This window comes from Gopherus evgoodei, chromosome 3 (genome assembly GCF_007399415.2).
Source record: "Gopherus evgoodei ecotype Sinaloan lineage chromosome 3, rGopEvg1_v1.p, whole genome shotgun sequence".
NCBI classification, from domain to species: domain Eukaryota; kingdom Metazoa; phylum Chordata; order Testudines; family Testudinidae; genus Gopherus; species Gopherus evgoodei.
In genome coordinates this window covers 2849433-2865149 of record NC_044324.1, presented here as the reverse complement: position 1 = coordinate 2865149, position 15717 = coordinate 2849433, and the positions used below count along the sequence as shown (strand labels likewise).

At 56.8% G+C, this 15717-nt stretch overlaps 1 protein-coding gene across 3 annotated transcripts; it reads left to right on the top strand.

Moving 5' to 3' along the window:
• Window positions 1–9928: 9928 nt before the first annotated feature.
• On the top strand, window positions 9929–13934 carry LOC115647748. Of its 3 annotated transcripts, none has more exons than XM_030554511.1 (3): window positions 9929–10037; window positions 11178–11560; window positions 12246–13934. In XM_030554511.1, the coding sequence occupies exons 2-3, from the start codon at window positions 11215–11217 to the stop codon at window positions 12536–12538; spliced, it is 639 nt and encodes a 212-aa protein (XP_030410371.1). In that variant the 5' UTR covers window positions 9929–10037; window positions 11178–11214; the 3' UTR covers window positions 12539–13934. The 3 variants fall into 3 exon arrangements, with proteins under 3 accessions (XP_030410371.1, XP_030410370.1, XP_030410372.1); XM_030554510.1 differs by having other exon boundaries at window positions 9933–10062; XM_030554512.1 differs by lacking the exon at window positions 9929–10037 and adding an exon at window positions 10157–10364.
• Window positions 13935–15717: the final 1783 nt, after the last annotated feature.

Here is a 15717-nt window from a genome sequence, read left to right as displayed (position 1 = left end):
TGTCTTTGGAACAGGGCCCTCTCTTAGGGCCACGTGTCGGGATGCTCAGCCATCCCTTTGCTCAGGTTGGTACTGATGAGAGTAGCAGCTACTCGCTTTTCTTTGGTCACACTCGCTTCCATTGGTGGAAGGAGCATCCATCACGCTTATGTGGCCCTACCTGCTTCCTGGAGTCCGTCAGCGGCCCTCTGTTTAATGAATGCTATTGACAATGCAGATGAGATCCACACAGAGTGGCTGAAGCCAGTTAGAAGAGAATCAGAGTCATCGCCTGAGCCCTAGTGCGTTAAAAAAAAAACCAACAAGTATCTTTCATATCTTGGGCTCCTGGGCTGCACCACATCTCCCATGGTGCACCATGGTTCCCCTCTTGGCGAGAGGAGGCAGTGCCTCATGGGAGATAGAGTTCAGCTGCAGAGTCCGGCCTGTAGAAGAGCGTGAGGGAATGAGGCACCTGAACTACAACTCTCATGAGGCCCCATGGCAGCGTCGCAAAGAACATTTTGCTGGCTTTCACATGTTCACTTGTTTTACCAAAAAAATCCCCCATATCTGCAGGAGCAAGGCTGGACCATGACTAGATTTACTTAGTGGAAAACCTAACGTTCCATCAGGAAACAAGTTCAACAGATAATTTTCAACCAGCCCGGATGAGATCTCTGTCCTCCCTGCTTTGGGGGATCCTTCCAGGGGTAGATGGGGGGCGGGGAGGAGTTTCCAGGTCTGGCCCTGCCCCAGAGTTGGCAGGAAGCCTCTGGCTAGGGGGCTGCCAACTGGTGATCTGGCATCAGCACAAAATTGGATTCAAGGATTTCTTTCAATGTGGGCAGGGCCGTAAAATGTAGCTTCTTCCATGCCAGCTCCAGCCCCATGGCTGGAGGGCCTGAGAGCTCAGCCCTGCAGAGGTATCGCCTCGGTAACCCTTCATCATTTGCCAATAAGAGCCGGGGACGGTTGGCTCAAAGTTCCCCTCACAGCCCCCAGAGGCCTTAGCCCTGCTGGGACGTCCAAGGGCCAGACAGGCTGAATGCCAGCAGGGTATTGCCTTGTACAATGGGTCCGTTTGGCTCCCCCCCTTCCCCGCCACACTGCAGAGTGGGAGAAAGTGGGGGCTGGGGGCAGAGATGCTTCTTCATGGAGGCGGGTGGGTTGTTCTGGGGCATGAAGGGAACAAAGAGGCAGGGGCGGATCTATGTATTTTGCCGCCCCAATCATGGCAGTCAGGTGGCTTTCGGTGGCGCGCCCGCGGGAGGTCAGCCAGTCCCGCCCCTTCGGCGTACCTGCCGCCGAATTGTCGCCGAAACCGCGGGACCGGCCAGTCCTCACGGCGACCGCCAGGCCGCTCCCCACGGCTTGCTGACCCAGGCATGTGCTTGGTGCACTGATGCCTGGAGCTGCCCCTGTAAAGAGGTGCCCCATGGCGTGGGACAGAGACAGCCCCTCGTGAGTGGAGTCTGGGGTGGGGGCAGAGGACGGGGGAGGGTGGTGGTCTCTAAGCAGCAGGCCCTAGCAAGAAGATGTTTGAATCGTCACTCTGGAACTTTGTGAGGCTGCGGGCCAAATGACTCACTGGTGTAAGCAGGCGTGACACCCTCTCCCCTCCTGGGAGCTCCCGTACACCTAATGCTGACCCCTTTCTCTTCCCCGACTGAGATGCAGCCAGCTCTGGGGCAGAGCGTAGGAGCTGTACAGTCACGGTGTAGAGCAGGGAGTAGAGATGAGCACCATGCCCCAATGATATCACAGGGAACAGAGATCAACCAGGGACAGGCTAACCGGGAGCCCAGCCTGGCACCCATCCTGCTCTTTCTTCTCTCCCAATGACCCATGCACATGGGTCACCCTGGGCACATCAGGAGAGGATACTGCAACCCCCCGGCGCAAAGCATGCTGGGAATATCCGAGAGCCAGCGGTACCCACAATCAGCAAGAGACAGGGACATGGCTCCGAGTGGCTTCGCACCGGCCAGTAGGGGAGCAAAGGTACTAGTCTAAGTGCCTACTTTGCCTCTGCCCAGGCCCATCCCATGAGATTGGGGGACCTGATGATTCTGTGCCCAAAGGCAAAGTTTTAAAGTGTGGGGGGGGTGACCCCAGCTGGGGGCAGAGGTTGGAGCCACAGGCCCTGCTATCTCTGCCCTGATAAGGGCTTTATCTTATTACCCCTGGAGGAGGGTTCAAGGCTCCCATCTCCAGCCTGGATCCCAGAGTGGAAAACTCCTCCAAGGACTTTACCCCCCCTTGCCAATCAGCTGAGTGGGCAGGGCCCAGCACTGGGAGGGAGGCAGCCCCTGGGAGGAAGAGGATGGTAGCTCTGGGGCGGCTCTTTGACCCAGTCCCATTCCCTCCAGGATGGACATGGAGCAAAGTCAGAGGGCCCCTGACAGAGCCAGGCAGAGGAAGAGAGAGGGGTAAAGGCAGGAAGAAGAGGGGGAGACTCAGGGGCTGGACGGTGAGGAGCAGGGGCAGAGCGGGGCAGGGGGATAGAAGGAAGGAGAAAAGGGAGGTGGGGTGCAGCTTTTCAGGAGCTCAGGGTGGGCACCCACATATAGATGGGACCTGCCAGGGCATCAGAGCTGGGGGGACAGTGCCTGGGTCCAGAGCAGCGACTGCCCAGCATGAAGCTGTTGGGGACAGAGCAGCCTGGACCACATCCCTGGTACCTGAGGCTGGAGCAGCATGTGACCGAGTGGCATGTGCCAGGTGACAGCCGTGTGCGGGTGCCTGGTTGTGGCGTGTGGCATGTTACAGCTATGTGGGTTGCCAGGTACATTGTGGTGAGCATATGGCATTTCAGACCCATGTGCCCATGTCCAGGTAGTAGATGTGGGGGGGTCTGTGTATTACCCAGCTGGGGTGGACAGGTAGGGAGCTTGCCAGGTGGGGCTGGCAGCTCAGGCATTTCCCCTCCTCCTTTTAAGACCCAGCAGCTGCAGGCTCAGGGGGTGGCATCAGCCTGCACTGGGGCTGGCACATCAATGCCCCACCAGTCCTGTGAGCCAGCAGGCCGGGCTGGCATCCAACCCTTCCTGCAGCTGTGCCCCCAATGCAGGCTCGGTGGGCTGGTTTCCATGGGCCCAACTCGCCTCTGTCACAGTACGAGATGGCACCAAGTCGTGGCGGAAATGGGGTGTGGGAGGGGATCCCCAAACCTTTAGGCAAATGGGGATCTTTCCGGCCCTGCCACATGGCCATGTTGCGGTGCTGGTGGTGGTGGGTTGCCAGGGCATCAGGCCCTCAGAGAGCTGCCGACCCCTCTGGCATGGAAAAGAGGGGCCCCCGATGCACCCTTGGCTCTGACAAGAGCTGCGCTATTCAGCACCTCTCCTCAAGGGGGCACCACCCAGCGGGTGACAAGTGACTGACTCGCTACCCCCTGCTCCCCACCCCTCCCCAGGGAACATCGAGCAATCGGACAGTATCACCAGCCTCATCCAATGGAGAAGACACATGGAGGTAAGGCAGGGCTCCGCCTGGGTCTGGGGAGGGCCGGGGGGATGGGCTGGGGTGGGCATTGGGGGCTACGTGGATGGTTGCTGGGGAAGGTGCAATAGGGGGGTCTCTTGGGAGAGCCCTTCTCCCTAGGCAGCTTGTCTCCTGGGCAGGTGGTGGGGGATCGGGGCCAGGGGAGGATGCTGATGGCTCCGGAGCAGGGCACTGGGAGGAACAGCTCCCCCAAGGTCCTGGCACCAGCTGGCAGATCTGGTTGAGGGGGCGAAGGAAGGCAGCTGGGATGAGGGTGTGAGAAATTGAGGGAAGGGGGGAAGCACCTCCCAGGTGCATGCTGGGATACTCTCTGGGGAGACCAGTCACCATCTCATCCCCCCCCAGGGCAGGTGGTGAAGTGGGAGCTGCTGGAGCAGGTGCAGGTGCAGCTCGGAGACCTGCTGGACAAGGCCGTGGAGGAGGCTACGCGGTCCCACCCGCAGCCCCACAGGAAGGCCCGGCTGGAGAGAGAGGATAGGTGAGAGCAGGGGGCAGGGGAGCCGCCCACCCAGCACCCCACTCCTCTTCCTGGCTCCTGGGCTCCTCCCCTGCCTCCACGCGGCACCTGCCTGGGGAGTCCCCTGCTTTGGGGATCCCCTTCCTGGCCACCAGCCAACCAGGGATTCTCCCACCTAACCCAGATGAGGGTGTCTGAGGTGTGACACGGGTGCTGGGGGCACTGACATGGCAGCGGTGCTGAAAACCGGTGCCCCACCCCCTCCTTCCCAGACCCCACGCAGGCCCCCGTGCTGAGTAGGTAGAGTCACCCACAGCCTGGTCCGATAGTGAGAGTGCTGGGCTGGGACTCAGGACCCCTGAGTTCTAGTCCCGTTCCTGCTGTGTGACCGTGGGCAAGTCACTATCCCCCCATGCCTCAGTTTCCCCTCCTACTCCTGGTCCAGTTAGTCTGTGAGCCCATTAGGATATAGGCTATGATGGCATCACAGGGTCCGAAAGGCAGCTGGAACGCCAGCATCTACTGCTCTGTTCACCAACGCTCTAAGCATCAGACTGCAGATCCCCATGTGCTGATCCCAGCTCTGTGCCACGGAGCTGGGAGGGGAAGGGGTGGCAGCTCCGTTTGGGAGCTACAAGATGGGCAGGGGCCACTGCCTTTGGAACGGAGCAGCAGGGGGTGGGGGACACCAGCATGCCAGGTGGGCACCATGAGTGCTGCAGATGGACGTGCACACACGGGGGGGGGGCGCTGCGGCACACTTGGCCCAGGCTCACTCCCGTTTCTCCCTCGTCCCTCTCCCCGCCCGCGCTCCCAGGACTGGTGGAACTCCACGTCCTTCGCCACCTACTACCGAACGTGGAACGTGGTGGTTCACGACTGGCTCTACTACTACGTCTACCAGGACCTGTTCTGGGTACGTGGCCCTGGCGCCGGTCGGACATTGCGGACGTTGCTGCGGAACCTGGCAGGGGTAGAGGTGGCACTTGGACCCTTGTTCGCTGGCCCAGGTGGTGAAGATGGTGCACTTGGACTCAATGAAACGTTAACTGCTGATGATGCAAGGTGGCTCCGAAAGGATCCTCGCTGCTCTGTCTAACTCAGGGTGCCAGGCGAGCAGCCAGAGATGGTCCTGGGCTGGGGAGGTAGATGCTGGGAGGGGACACAGTGGGGCTTCCTCCTCTGGATCCAGCTCCTCACTGCGGGGTGGTCTCGTGCAGCAGAAGGGATCTATGCCATGATGGTGCGGAGCTGGGGGAAGGACAAGGAGGGGGTCTCACAAGACACATTCCTGGCAGGGCGAGGGTTAATAATGGGATGGGCCATCGGCCTGGTGGGAGCTGGGGTCTGGGACCCTGCTCATTGTGCCTCGTTCGTTTGTTCAGTGCCTTCTCCCTGCCTCCCAGCTCTTCAGAGGGAGGTCCCAGGTTGCAGCCATGCTGTCTGTCTTCGTCATGTCTGCCATCGTCCACGAATACGTCATCACCCTCTGCTTTGGCTTCTTCTACCTCGTCATGTTCACCCTCTTTGCCATCTTTGGAGGTGAGCGCTGCCTAGTGCCCGGCTCCTCGGCCCCCAGGGCGAAAAGGGGGCAAATGGAGAGCATCTTAGCAGCCCCACACCAGCCCCCGGTAGTGGCCGATGAAGCATTGGCCGCATAGATGGGAGAGGATTGGGTGGGTCTCAGACCAGTTCACACGGCTACAGGGTCACTCGGCAGAGATGGGTGGACCCCAGTGGGGTGGGGACAGGAGGCGCATGAAATGGGGCAGTCGCTGCCCAGCCCCCCCCTTGGCTCTCCCCTCAGCGATCTTCAACTTCCTGCTGAACGAGCTGACAAGCAGAAGGGCCCAATCTGGAACATCATCATGTGGACCTTCCTCTTCATCGGCCAGGGCATCTAGGTGTGCCTGTACTGCCAGGAGTGGTACGCCCAGATCCACTGCCCCCTCGAGCAGGTGAGGGCACCCAGGCCGGAGGCTGGTCTCAGTCACGGGGGGCAGATCTCACCTGGCTGTCACTCCAGACACCCCCGGCCTCATCGCGGGTCAGTTATCTCCCTAGAGTACTAGGGTAGCCTTCTCGTCCAGGCCCCTGGGTCAGAGCCTGTCCCTCTCACCTAATAGCCATGGCTCTCACTTCGAGGCCATGGCCACAGGCCTATCACTCTAGCGAGGGGTGTTGGCCCTCCCTGCTAGGCTGTGCCCACGCCGCAGGCCTCTCCCTCTGGCTCAGTCAGTTGGTTGTGTCTCCCTCTCTCTGGCCTGGCCCCGAGCATCATGCCCCAGGGCAGCAAGGGCCCGGTTCTGTCACTAACTGGATTTCCTGGTGGGTTCTCAACAGAAGATGTTCTGGGGGCTGGTGGCGCCACGCTCCTGGTCCTGCCGCAGCTAGGGGCCCCTCCGGGTGCCGCCTTCCCCATCGCACCAGGAGGACGGTCAGCTATGCCCAGGCCCACCGGACACCCCAGCTACCAAGAGCTCCTGCTGCCAGGATGCATGGAGGAGCGGCACATGTCCTTCTCCGCCCCTTTGGCTCCTTTCTTGCTCAGCGTGGCCAAAGCGGATTGGGCTGCACCATGTTTCCCCCGTGAGGCCGGGCCTTCGGTCGCTTCCCCAGGGAGGCTGTGGGCAAGAGGGCATTGCCGGTGGGCCTGGCTCCCTGGAGAGACCTGAGGTGGGGAGCAGCTGCCACCCTATCCATGCATCAGAGAGCTACACTGGACATGCTTGCACTGAGACAGCCCTGTGCAGTGGGTGGGCGGGCCAGAGCAACAGCGGGGGCCATCCCATGCCTCAGCCCTGGGTTCGAGCCCTGCAGCCAGACTGTCCTTTCCGTCCTTTCCATCCACTCCCATGGGGGAAAGGCCACACAAGAGAATTCTGCACACACACAAACGTACCTGGTTCAACAGAATACTGCTCCACCTCTGGATAAGACCCGGACTCTGGCATTGTCTCACCCTACAAACCATCGGGTGCCGATCCTGACACCACGCACGGTTCCTCCATTCACACTCCCCCACTATCCCTAGACAATGGACACGATCCTCTAGGCCAGCAGTTTCTTCGACAGGGCTGCGTAGATCGAGGGGTCCATGAGCAAGTGGTGTTCCCACCGTGCCCCTGAAACCCCAGCGGCACACGCCGTGAAAGGGCAGAGCCCAGCCGTTTGGCTTCACTAACAGGCCAAGTCACCGTAAACCGAGGTGCGCTCCAGTCCCAGCAGGCTGCCAGTAGGGATCTGTCTGCCTCGGATGGCACCTCCTAGTCAGTAGTTTTAGCGCTACCTCTGCATCAGCGAGGCCCTGCTGCCATCCTTTCACTCCCAGGGCCAGGCTTTGCTAACAGCAGCGCCCAGCCATGCAAATGAAATTTAATGTGGATAAATGTAAAGTAATGCACACTGGAAAAAATAATCCCAACTATACACAGAATATGATGGGGGCTAATTTAGCTCCAACGAATCAGGAAAGAGATCTTGGAGTCATCGTGGATAGTTCTCTGAAGACGTCCACGCAGTGTGCAGCAGCAGTCAAAAAAGCAAACAGGATGTTAGGAATCATTCAAAAAGGGATAGAGAATAAGATGGAGAAGATCTTATTGCCTTTATATAAATCCGTGGTATGCCCACATCTTGAATACTGCATACGGATGTGGTGTCCTCATCTCAAAAAAGATATACTGGCAGTAGAAAAGGTTCAGAGAAGGGCAACTAAAATGATTAGGGGTTTGGAACAGGTCCCATATGAGGAGAGATTAAAGAGGCTGGGACTTATCAGCTTGGAAAAGAGGAGACTAAGGGGGGGATATGATAGAGGTATATAAAATCATGAGTGATGTGGAGAAAGTGAATAAGGAAAAGTTATTTACTTGTTCCCATAAGAACCAGGGGCCACCAAATGAAATTAACGAGCAGCAAGTTTAAAACAAATAAAAGTTCTTCTTCACACACCACACAGTCAACTTGTGGAACTCCTTGCTTGAGGAGGTTGTGAAGACTTGGACTATAACAGCGTTTAAAAGAGAGCTAGAGAAATCCATGGTGGTTAAGTCTATTAATGGCTATTAGCCAGTCTGGGTAAGGAAGGGTGTCCCTAGCCTCTGTTTGTCAGGGGGTGGAGATGGATGGCAGGAGGGAGATCACTTGATCATTACCCGTTAGGTTCACTCCCTCTGGGACACCTGGCATTAGTCTCTGCGGATGGACAGGATACTGGGCTGGATGGACCTTTGGTCTGACCCAGTCTGGCCATTCTTATGTTCATGCTGCTCCAGGGACACTGTCCCAGTAGAACTGTGTCCAGTAGGAGTGTGATTTTGTTACCAATAAAACCATTAGTGTGGACTCCTTTATCGGTATAAAGGTCCCTTTTACCAGCCTCACTACCTCCCCTTGCAGTGTGGCCGAGTGGATTGAGGGTTGAACTAGGCCTCAGACAACCTGGGTTCTGATTCCCAGCTTTACTACTGGGTAACCTTGAGCAAGTCACTTAGCTGTCCTGTGCCTCAGTTTCCCCATCTGTAAAACAGGAATAATGATAGTGCTCTCCTTTGTAAAGCACTTGAAGGACTACTGATGAAAAGTGCTCTATAAAAGCTGGATATTATTATAGACATTCGATATAACTGCATCCACACCAGATAGGTAGCCTGTGCTGCTTTAACCGTATGGGTATAGCCAAAACGGTACAACTTTTGTGGTGTCTCACTTTCTCTCTCTTTCCCAACCCCCACTTCCTTCCTTTTAGAGAGAACAGAGGGGGGAAGAACACTAAAGATGTGTTTCATTGCAAAAATTCAATGTTTCCACAACATATTTTGAAACAAAGTGCAAAAAATGTTTCATTTCCTTCTGAATTTCTCGCAGGAAATGCTCAGCGATTGGCGACCAGCCCTAACAAATGGTGTGGTTTCTATTTGAAAAATAGAGTTTCTGCGGGGTAAATTTCCACTAGTCTAGCAAACCAGATGCCTCATCCCTGTATAAAGAATTCCCCCATAAAGATAACAACGTGAAATGAATAAAAGCAGAATGTTATTACAGCATCTTTGCAGGGTTGTAGCCATGTTGGTCCCAGAATATAGGAGAGAGAAAATATGGGGTTCTCCTGTCAAGGGGCTGCGAGGTTATTACATGGGGGGTTGTGAACTGTCAGCCTCCACCCCAAACCCTGCTTTGCCTCTAGCATTTATAATGGTGTTAACTATACAAAAAAGTGTTTTTAATGTATAAGGGGGCATCGCACTCAGAGACGTGCTGTGTGAAGGGGGTCACCAGTGCAAAAGTCTGAGAACCACTGGACAAGATGGGTGAAACAGTATCTTTTACTGGACCAACTTCTGTTGGTAGAAGAGACAAGCTTTTGAGCTCCACAGAGCTCTTTCTCAGGTACATGTCTATTTTCTGCAGCATTTTTGGAAATTGTCTTAGGTTATCTGGCAGGCAGCAAGTCCCAATGGACAGCAGGCCTTTCCCTGCCCAGTTCTGGAGGAAGAGCCGGGACAGTCTGATGCGGGGTAGGGTTGAACCGTGCCTCAGTTTCCCCATCTGTAGGACAGAGGGTTCACACGACTGCCTGACCTCTGGTGGGTGCGGGAAGGATTAATTCGAGCTCGGCGAGGGGGATAATCTAGTCCAAAGACCCAGCAGGGGGAGGCCTGGGTACCAAGGGCCGGTTGCCCGTCACCCCCCGTGACATCTCCAGAGAACCAGCCCCCCGCTGCCCCACCCACTGCTCAGCCCCGGCTCTGCGGGGCGGCCCTGTGCCCGGGGGGGCCCAACCCAGCGCCACCCCCAGGGCTGGGATCCGCGGGGCCCTGAGCCGGGGGGGGGGCTGTCCCGCCCCCATCCCGCTCAGCGCGGCGGGGGGGGGCGGATCCGGGGTTCGCGCCCTGGGAGGCGGGTTTGGGGGCTTCTTCCGCTTCCTCCTTTGTTTGTTTGTTTGTTTGTTTGTTTCCTGCCGCCGCGCGCCCGGCTCGTGGGAAAAAGTTCCACCTCGCGCGTGCGCAGTGAGGAGGAGGAGGAGGACGCCCGAGCGCGCTGCGTCTGCGCGGCGGAGAGGATGACGTCATGGCGCCGGGCCATGCGGAAGGTGCGGAGCGGAGCGGGGCTCCGAGGTGGGTCCGGACCGGGCTGGGTCCGCCCCGCCCCCTCCCCCCCCGCAGGGCTCCCCAGCCGGGCGGGGTCGGAACCGGAACCGGAACCGGATTTCCGGGAGGGGGAGGGGCCAGCAGGGCGCTGGGAGACCCCCCCCCGGATAGCATGGGACCCGCTTCAAGCCCGGGCGGTGGGGCGCCCCCCCCGGCTCCAGCACCTCGGGGGCGCAGGACAGCCTGGGAGTGTCCCCGACACAGAGTGGGGCGAGCTGGGCCCCTGGCTGGCTTTCCAGCTGGGGGGGCCTGGGCTGAACGGCAGCGGGGTGGGGCTCCTGGCTCTGGGGTGCAGCACATTGCTGGGGGTGTCTGCGTGTGTGTGTGGACAGGCAGGGCTCTGCTGCCGGTCTTGCCCCATTGAGAGCAGCCTTTAGCCCTGTCCCACTAGCTCCTTCCACCCCTGAAATATCCATCCCCCCCAGTCTCAGAGGCACGAATGCACCCAGGGAAAACCAGGCGGCTCAGTATTTCCATGCTGAACAGTCTGCCAGATATCCCAGGGCCCCATCATGCTGGGCACTGCACAAACAGGCCCTGCCCCAGAGAGCTTGCAATCTAAATATACAAGAGGTGGGGAAGGGAAACTGAGGCATAGAGCAGGCAATGTGACTCATTCAAGGTCACCAGCAGACCTGGGAATAGAACCCAGGTGTCCTGGGGCCCAGCCACGCTGTCTGAGTGTGCAAGACCTGGTGCTGTTTTGCAGAGATAAGGGTGTCGATCGCTGAAACCTGCAGATGTCACCAGCTGCGGGAGCGGCCAGGGGCCACAGGATGGCCATGCTGCCAAGATAGCAGGGACATCTCGGGGTGGACTGGGGGAACCCTCTGTGCTGTGACGTGACTCTTCCCTGCAAAGCCCAGTTGCCTGGGCACTAGCGCCTCCCCTCAGGAATGCTTGGGTGCTGTGGTTCAACAGACAACAAACCCTGGAGATCAGAGGAATTTTGAAAGGGGGACCCCAGAGTCTAAAGGATGGAGTGGAGAGGGGGCAGAGAGCAGGTCCCCTGAAGAGACTGAACAGGGGTTTTCCACCCAGTCACTCCAAATCACCTGTCTGGTTTGTTTTGGGGCCTGCAGGTCTGCCTTTTGGGGGGCTCTGAGGTGAGGTGCCAGGATGGCGATGAGAGAGCAGCTGCTGCGAATCCTGGATGATCTGACCAAGGAGGAGTTGGAAAAGTTCAAGTTTTACCTGCCCCGTGGGGGCACGGCTCCCCACATAGGCCGTGGGAAGCTGGACGGCGCCTCCGGCATCCAGGTGGCTGAGCTGCTGATGCAGACGTACCCCCAGGAAGCGCTAGACATCACCCACGAAGTGCTGCACAAGATCCCAAGGCTGGACCTGGTCCAGGGCAGCCAGCTCCAGACAGGAGGACAAACTGGGAGCAGCGGCAACGATAACGATGCAAATCACAGTGAGGCTGCAAATAGCGGCGTCGGAGCAAGGGAGCCGCAGGTCCACGGTAAGGAGCACAGCCACAGAGCAGGGCGGTTCAGTGACAGGAGTGGAGAGCTCCCAGCTTCTCTGTTCTCAGCCTATCCCAGCAGGGAGTGCTGTAGGGGGAAGGCAGCAGTCGGAGCTCTAATGATGGGGGGGGAAAATAGGAGAGGCCCTGAATACTGACCGGGTGGCTTGCTTTAATTTAAATAGTAGTGAGAACTAAGGGGTCCATAAGACAGCAGTGAGGCAGCCTTTAAAATTAGTAAGGGGGCCCAGTCCCCTCTGAAGACCCCTGTAATTTGAGCACTGGCTGTGGGTGACACAGCTGGCTACTCCAGCCCTGGCATCTCCCAGCAGGGGGTGCTCTAGGGAATGGGGCAGGAGCATTGGCTGTTGAGGAAGCTCCTGGTTACTCCAGTCCCAGCCTCTTCCAGCGGGGAGCCATGGGGGGAGTAGGGCAGGAAGGTGGCTGGGAGGAGAGCTCTTGGCTACTCCAATCCCAGCCTCACCCAAAAAGGGCCCTGTAGAGAGCAGAGCAGGAGCACTGTTTTTGGGGGTGCTCCCAGCTATGCCAGTCCCAGCTTCACCCAGCAGGGGGCGCTGTAGGGAGCAGCGCAGCAGTGTTGACAGAAGTGCCAGGAAGACTGGAGCTTCCCATGTGGCTGCATGGCCAGTCTCCTGGCTGACTCTTCTCCCCTCTTTCCCAGGGAAGCAGAGTCTGGTTTCAGAGCAGCAGCTGATGAAGCTGGCAGGGAAAATGGGCAAGACCTGGAGGCAGATCGGCATCGAGTTCCTGGGCCTGGAGAATCATTTTCTGGAGCAGATCGAGGAGAACAATCCTGGCAACACCAAACTGCGAGCTTTCAACATGCTCTTGGAGTGGAGGAAACGAGCGAAGCAGGACGCCACTGCCATCCACCTTTGCTCCATTCTCTCCCAGGACGAGGTGCCCCTCCAGCCTGAGGCCCTCGACTGCCTCCAGGGCACAGGCAGGGCCTAAGGAGATCTGGGGGGCTTAGTCCAGGGCAGCGGGTCTCAACCAAGGGTCTGTGAGCAGAGCCATTGTTAACCACTCTGTGGCCCAGGGCAGGAAGCCGAAGACCTGCTGTGCAGGGCTGAAGCCTGGGGCTGTGAGCCCTGCCTCCGGGGCTGAAGCCAAAGCCTGAGCAACATAGGTTGGCGTCGGACCCTGGGAAGTTCCCCTGCTTGCTAGCCTCGGCTTGTATATGCAGAAAAATAGTTGTTGTGGAACTGGTGGGCCAAGGAGTTTTTATAGCATTGGGTGGGGTGGGGGGGAATGGTGCTCAGAAAGAAAAATGTTGAGAACCCCAGGTCCAGGGGATGGAGTGGCCTTGTGGTCAAAGGACTAGCACAGTACTCTGGGGACCTTGATTCAATTGCCAGTGGTGCTTTAGTTTTGGGTTCTCTGATTTAAGACACCCCCCTCCCCCCCCGGGGCCTGGCTTGCAGAGAAGCTGAGCACCCACTGCTCCCGTTGATCTTGGCTGGAGTGGAGGGTGCTCGGAAACCAGGCCGTGGGTGGCAGCCAGGAATCAGTAGCCACTTTGGAAAATGCTGGCCTCTGCCTGGTGCCTCAGTTTACCTACATGTGCAATGGGGAAAACATGGCCAGATTCTCCAAAGAGCTCAGTGTCCAGCAGCTCCCATTACTTGCACGGGGAAGGTGGGGGAGGAGAGGAGTTGCTCAGGGGGCTGGATATACTTTGTTTAAAGCCACTTTCATTGCCAGCAGCCTCAACTGCCACCGACTCAGGCCCCCGATATGTATCTGGCTGCTTCTCTCATCCAGCCTACCACCACTTGCTAGCTGGGGTGGGTCAGTCCAAGCAGGGGGCTCAGGACAGCCCCAGGGAATGGATTGGGGCGGGAGGAGACACCTGTGATCTGGGGCTGCTATAAAGTGGGAGACCCTGTGGAGACTGAGCTGGGCTCTTCCCCACTTACAAGGACATCTCTCCACGAAGAACCTGGGGATCTTCTGTCCCTGGGGGAGCCACTCCCCCAATCTCTCCTTGGGGTCTCATCTAGGCAGCTCTTTTTTAAAGACCATTTTTACCAAGAAGCACCATTGAAGCCTTTTTGTACTTGCAAGAAATAAACGTCCTCAAAGCCAGCGCAGCTGAGGCCCTGCTTCTCACTGATTATCATCACAGTACGACCCCACATGGTTGGATTTCATCCCAGCCCCGGTGCAGAGCCCTGCGAGAGGAGCAGGAAGCTGCCTTGCTCTGGGGCTACTTGTCTCCACTACTGGCCAGGGCAGACTAATAATAGCTAGAGCCCTGCAGCGGGACTGGGATCCTGCAGGACCCACTGTCGGCACAGCGGGAGCAGGTAAAATGTACTTTGTTGCGGACGGAATTGGGTGGCAAAAACCCAGACTGTAGTAATTTGCGGGAAAACAAAATGCAAGTTTAGCTGCATCTGCTGTTTAAATTGACCTTCTTATCAGTCACTTAAAAAGAAATTTTAAAAAGAGGCTCGAGCTATCAAAAACCTACAGCGGTGAGCAGTTTTGCTGCTCAATCTTTTTCAGACAGAAAGAGTAATCCTGACCTATACGTAACTTGAATGGTTTGTTTCAAATTTCTAAAAACGGCGCTTAAGCCGTTTAAAACATTCCAGGTTTTTAAACAACTTTTAATAATCATTTTTAAAAAAAAATCTGCATCTTTTAAGGCAAAATGATGGTGTCATGTTTTGATCTTCTATGCGATAGACACGACAGCAGTTTGTCAAATAGAATTTCCGCAGTGCAAGTTTGTTTTACAAAAAAGATAAAGGTTTTAATACTTAAATTTAAGCAAGGGCTAGAAAGAGCTCTGATGTCTATTATAGGAGTTAAAGTGGTTTTTTTTGTACATGGTTTAAGCAAGATTTGTTTTATTCTTTTAGTGGTAAAAATTGTCTGAATTTCATTTATATATAAATATTTTAACCGACTGTTGTGTTTTGTTAGTAGGCTGGGGGTGTCTGTCTGTCTCTCTCTCTCTCTCTCTCTCTCATGGGATTTGTGGGACTGAACGTTTTTGTGGGCGGGAGCAGGATAAAAATGCAAGAAACAATGCGGGAGGGGATTTAAGAAATACTGTGCTGTTCGGAATATGCTGTATTATGGCAGCTGGGGAATAGCCAGGGGGCTGGGCTGGGCTGGGCTACGGTGGCCACATCCCCTCCCACTATTGGGATGTCCCCCTGCCTGCTAAATCCAGGGTTGTGAGTTCAGTCCTTGAGGGGGCCACTTAGGGATCTGGGGCAAAATCAGTACTTGGTCCTGCTAGTGAAGGCAGGGGGCTGGGCTCGATGACCTTTCAGGGTCCCTTCCCCTTCTCTGAGATAGGTTTATCTCCATATATTATGTCATGGGGAGGGGGGGGAAGAGCCAGCTCTGTGCCTGTGGGGAAGGCACTATGTGCTGGTGGGATGCTGGGGAGGTCCTACTGATTTGCAGCCAGTTTGCACAAGCATTGCTGCAGCAAAGCAGCTTCACAGGGCCAGCAGAGGCTGGGCTGGGCCCTGTGGTGGGAGTGGTGCGAGTCTGTTCGCTGCCTCCATGCCCAATACCAAAGCAGGGATATGAGCAGCCCCAGTGGCCTTGTCTGAGCTGGGCTCCAAGGGGGGTGGTGCTAGCAAATGCCGGTTTCTCAGCATGTTCTAAACGGCCAGTAGTGACGAGACCTTGAGCCCAGTTAAAGCTGCTGTTCCCCCACCCCAACATGTTAGAGTGCCAGTATGAACCCACTGGCTCTCAGCTGAGTGTGGGCATGAGCCAGTGTCACAGCCAGCTAGCAGGGGGTCTGTCCCCAGCCTGGCTGCAGAGGGGAGGACAGGTAGCGAGCAGTGAGGAACCTGGCTGCAGAGGGGAGGACAGGTAGCGAGCAGGCAGGGACCTGGCTGCAGCGGGGAGGGCAGGTAGCAAGCAGGCTGGGAACTAGGGCAAATAGATGAGGATGTTGTGAAGGCCAAAAGGATAACGGGTCCAAAAAGAATGAGAGCCATTAATGGACCTGTCCTCCATAAACTCACCAGCCGAGATGGTCAGGGACGCAACCCATGCTTTGGGTGTCCCTGAACCTCTGATGGCCATAAGCTGGGACTGGATCACTCAATAATGGCCCTGTTCATTCCTTCGGAAGCATCTAGCACCAGCTGCTGTCA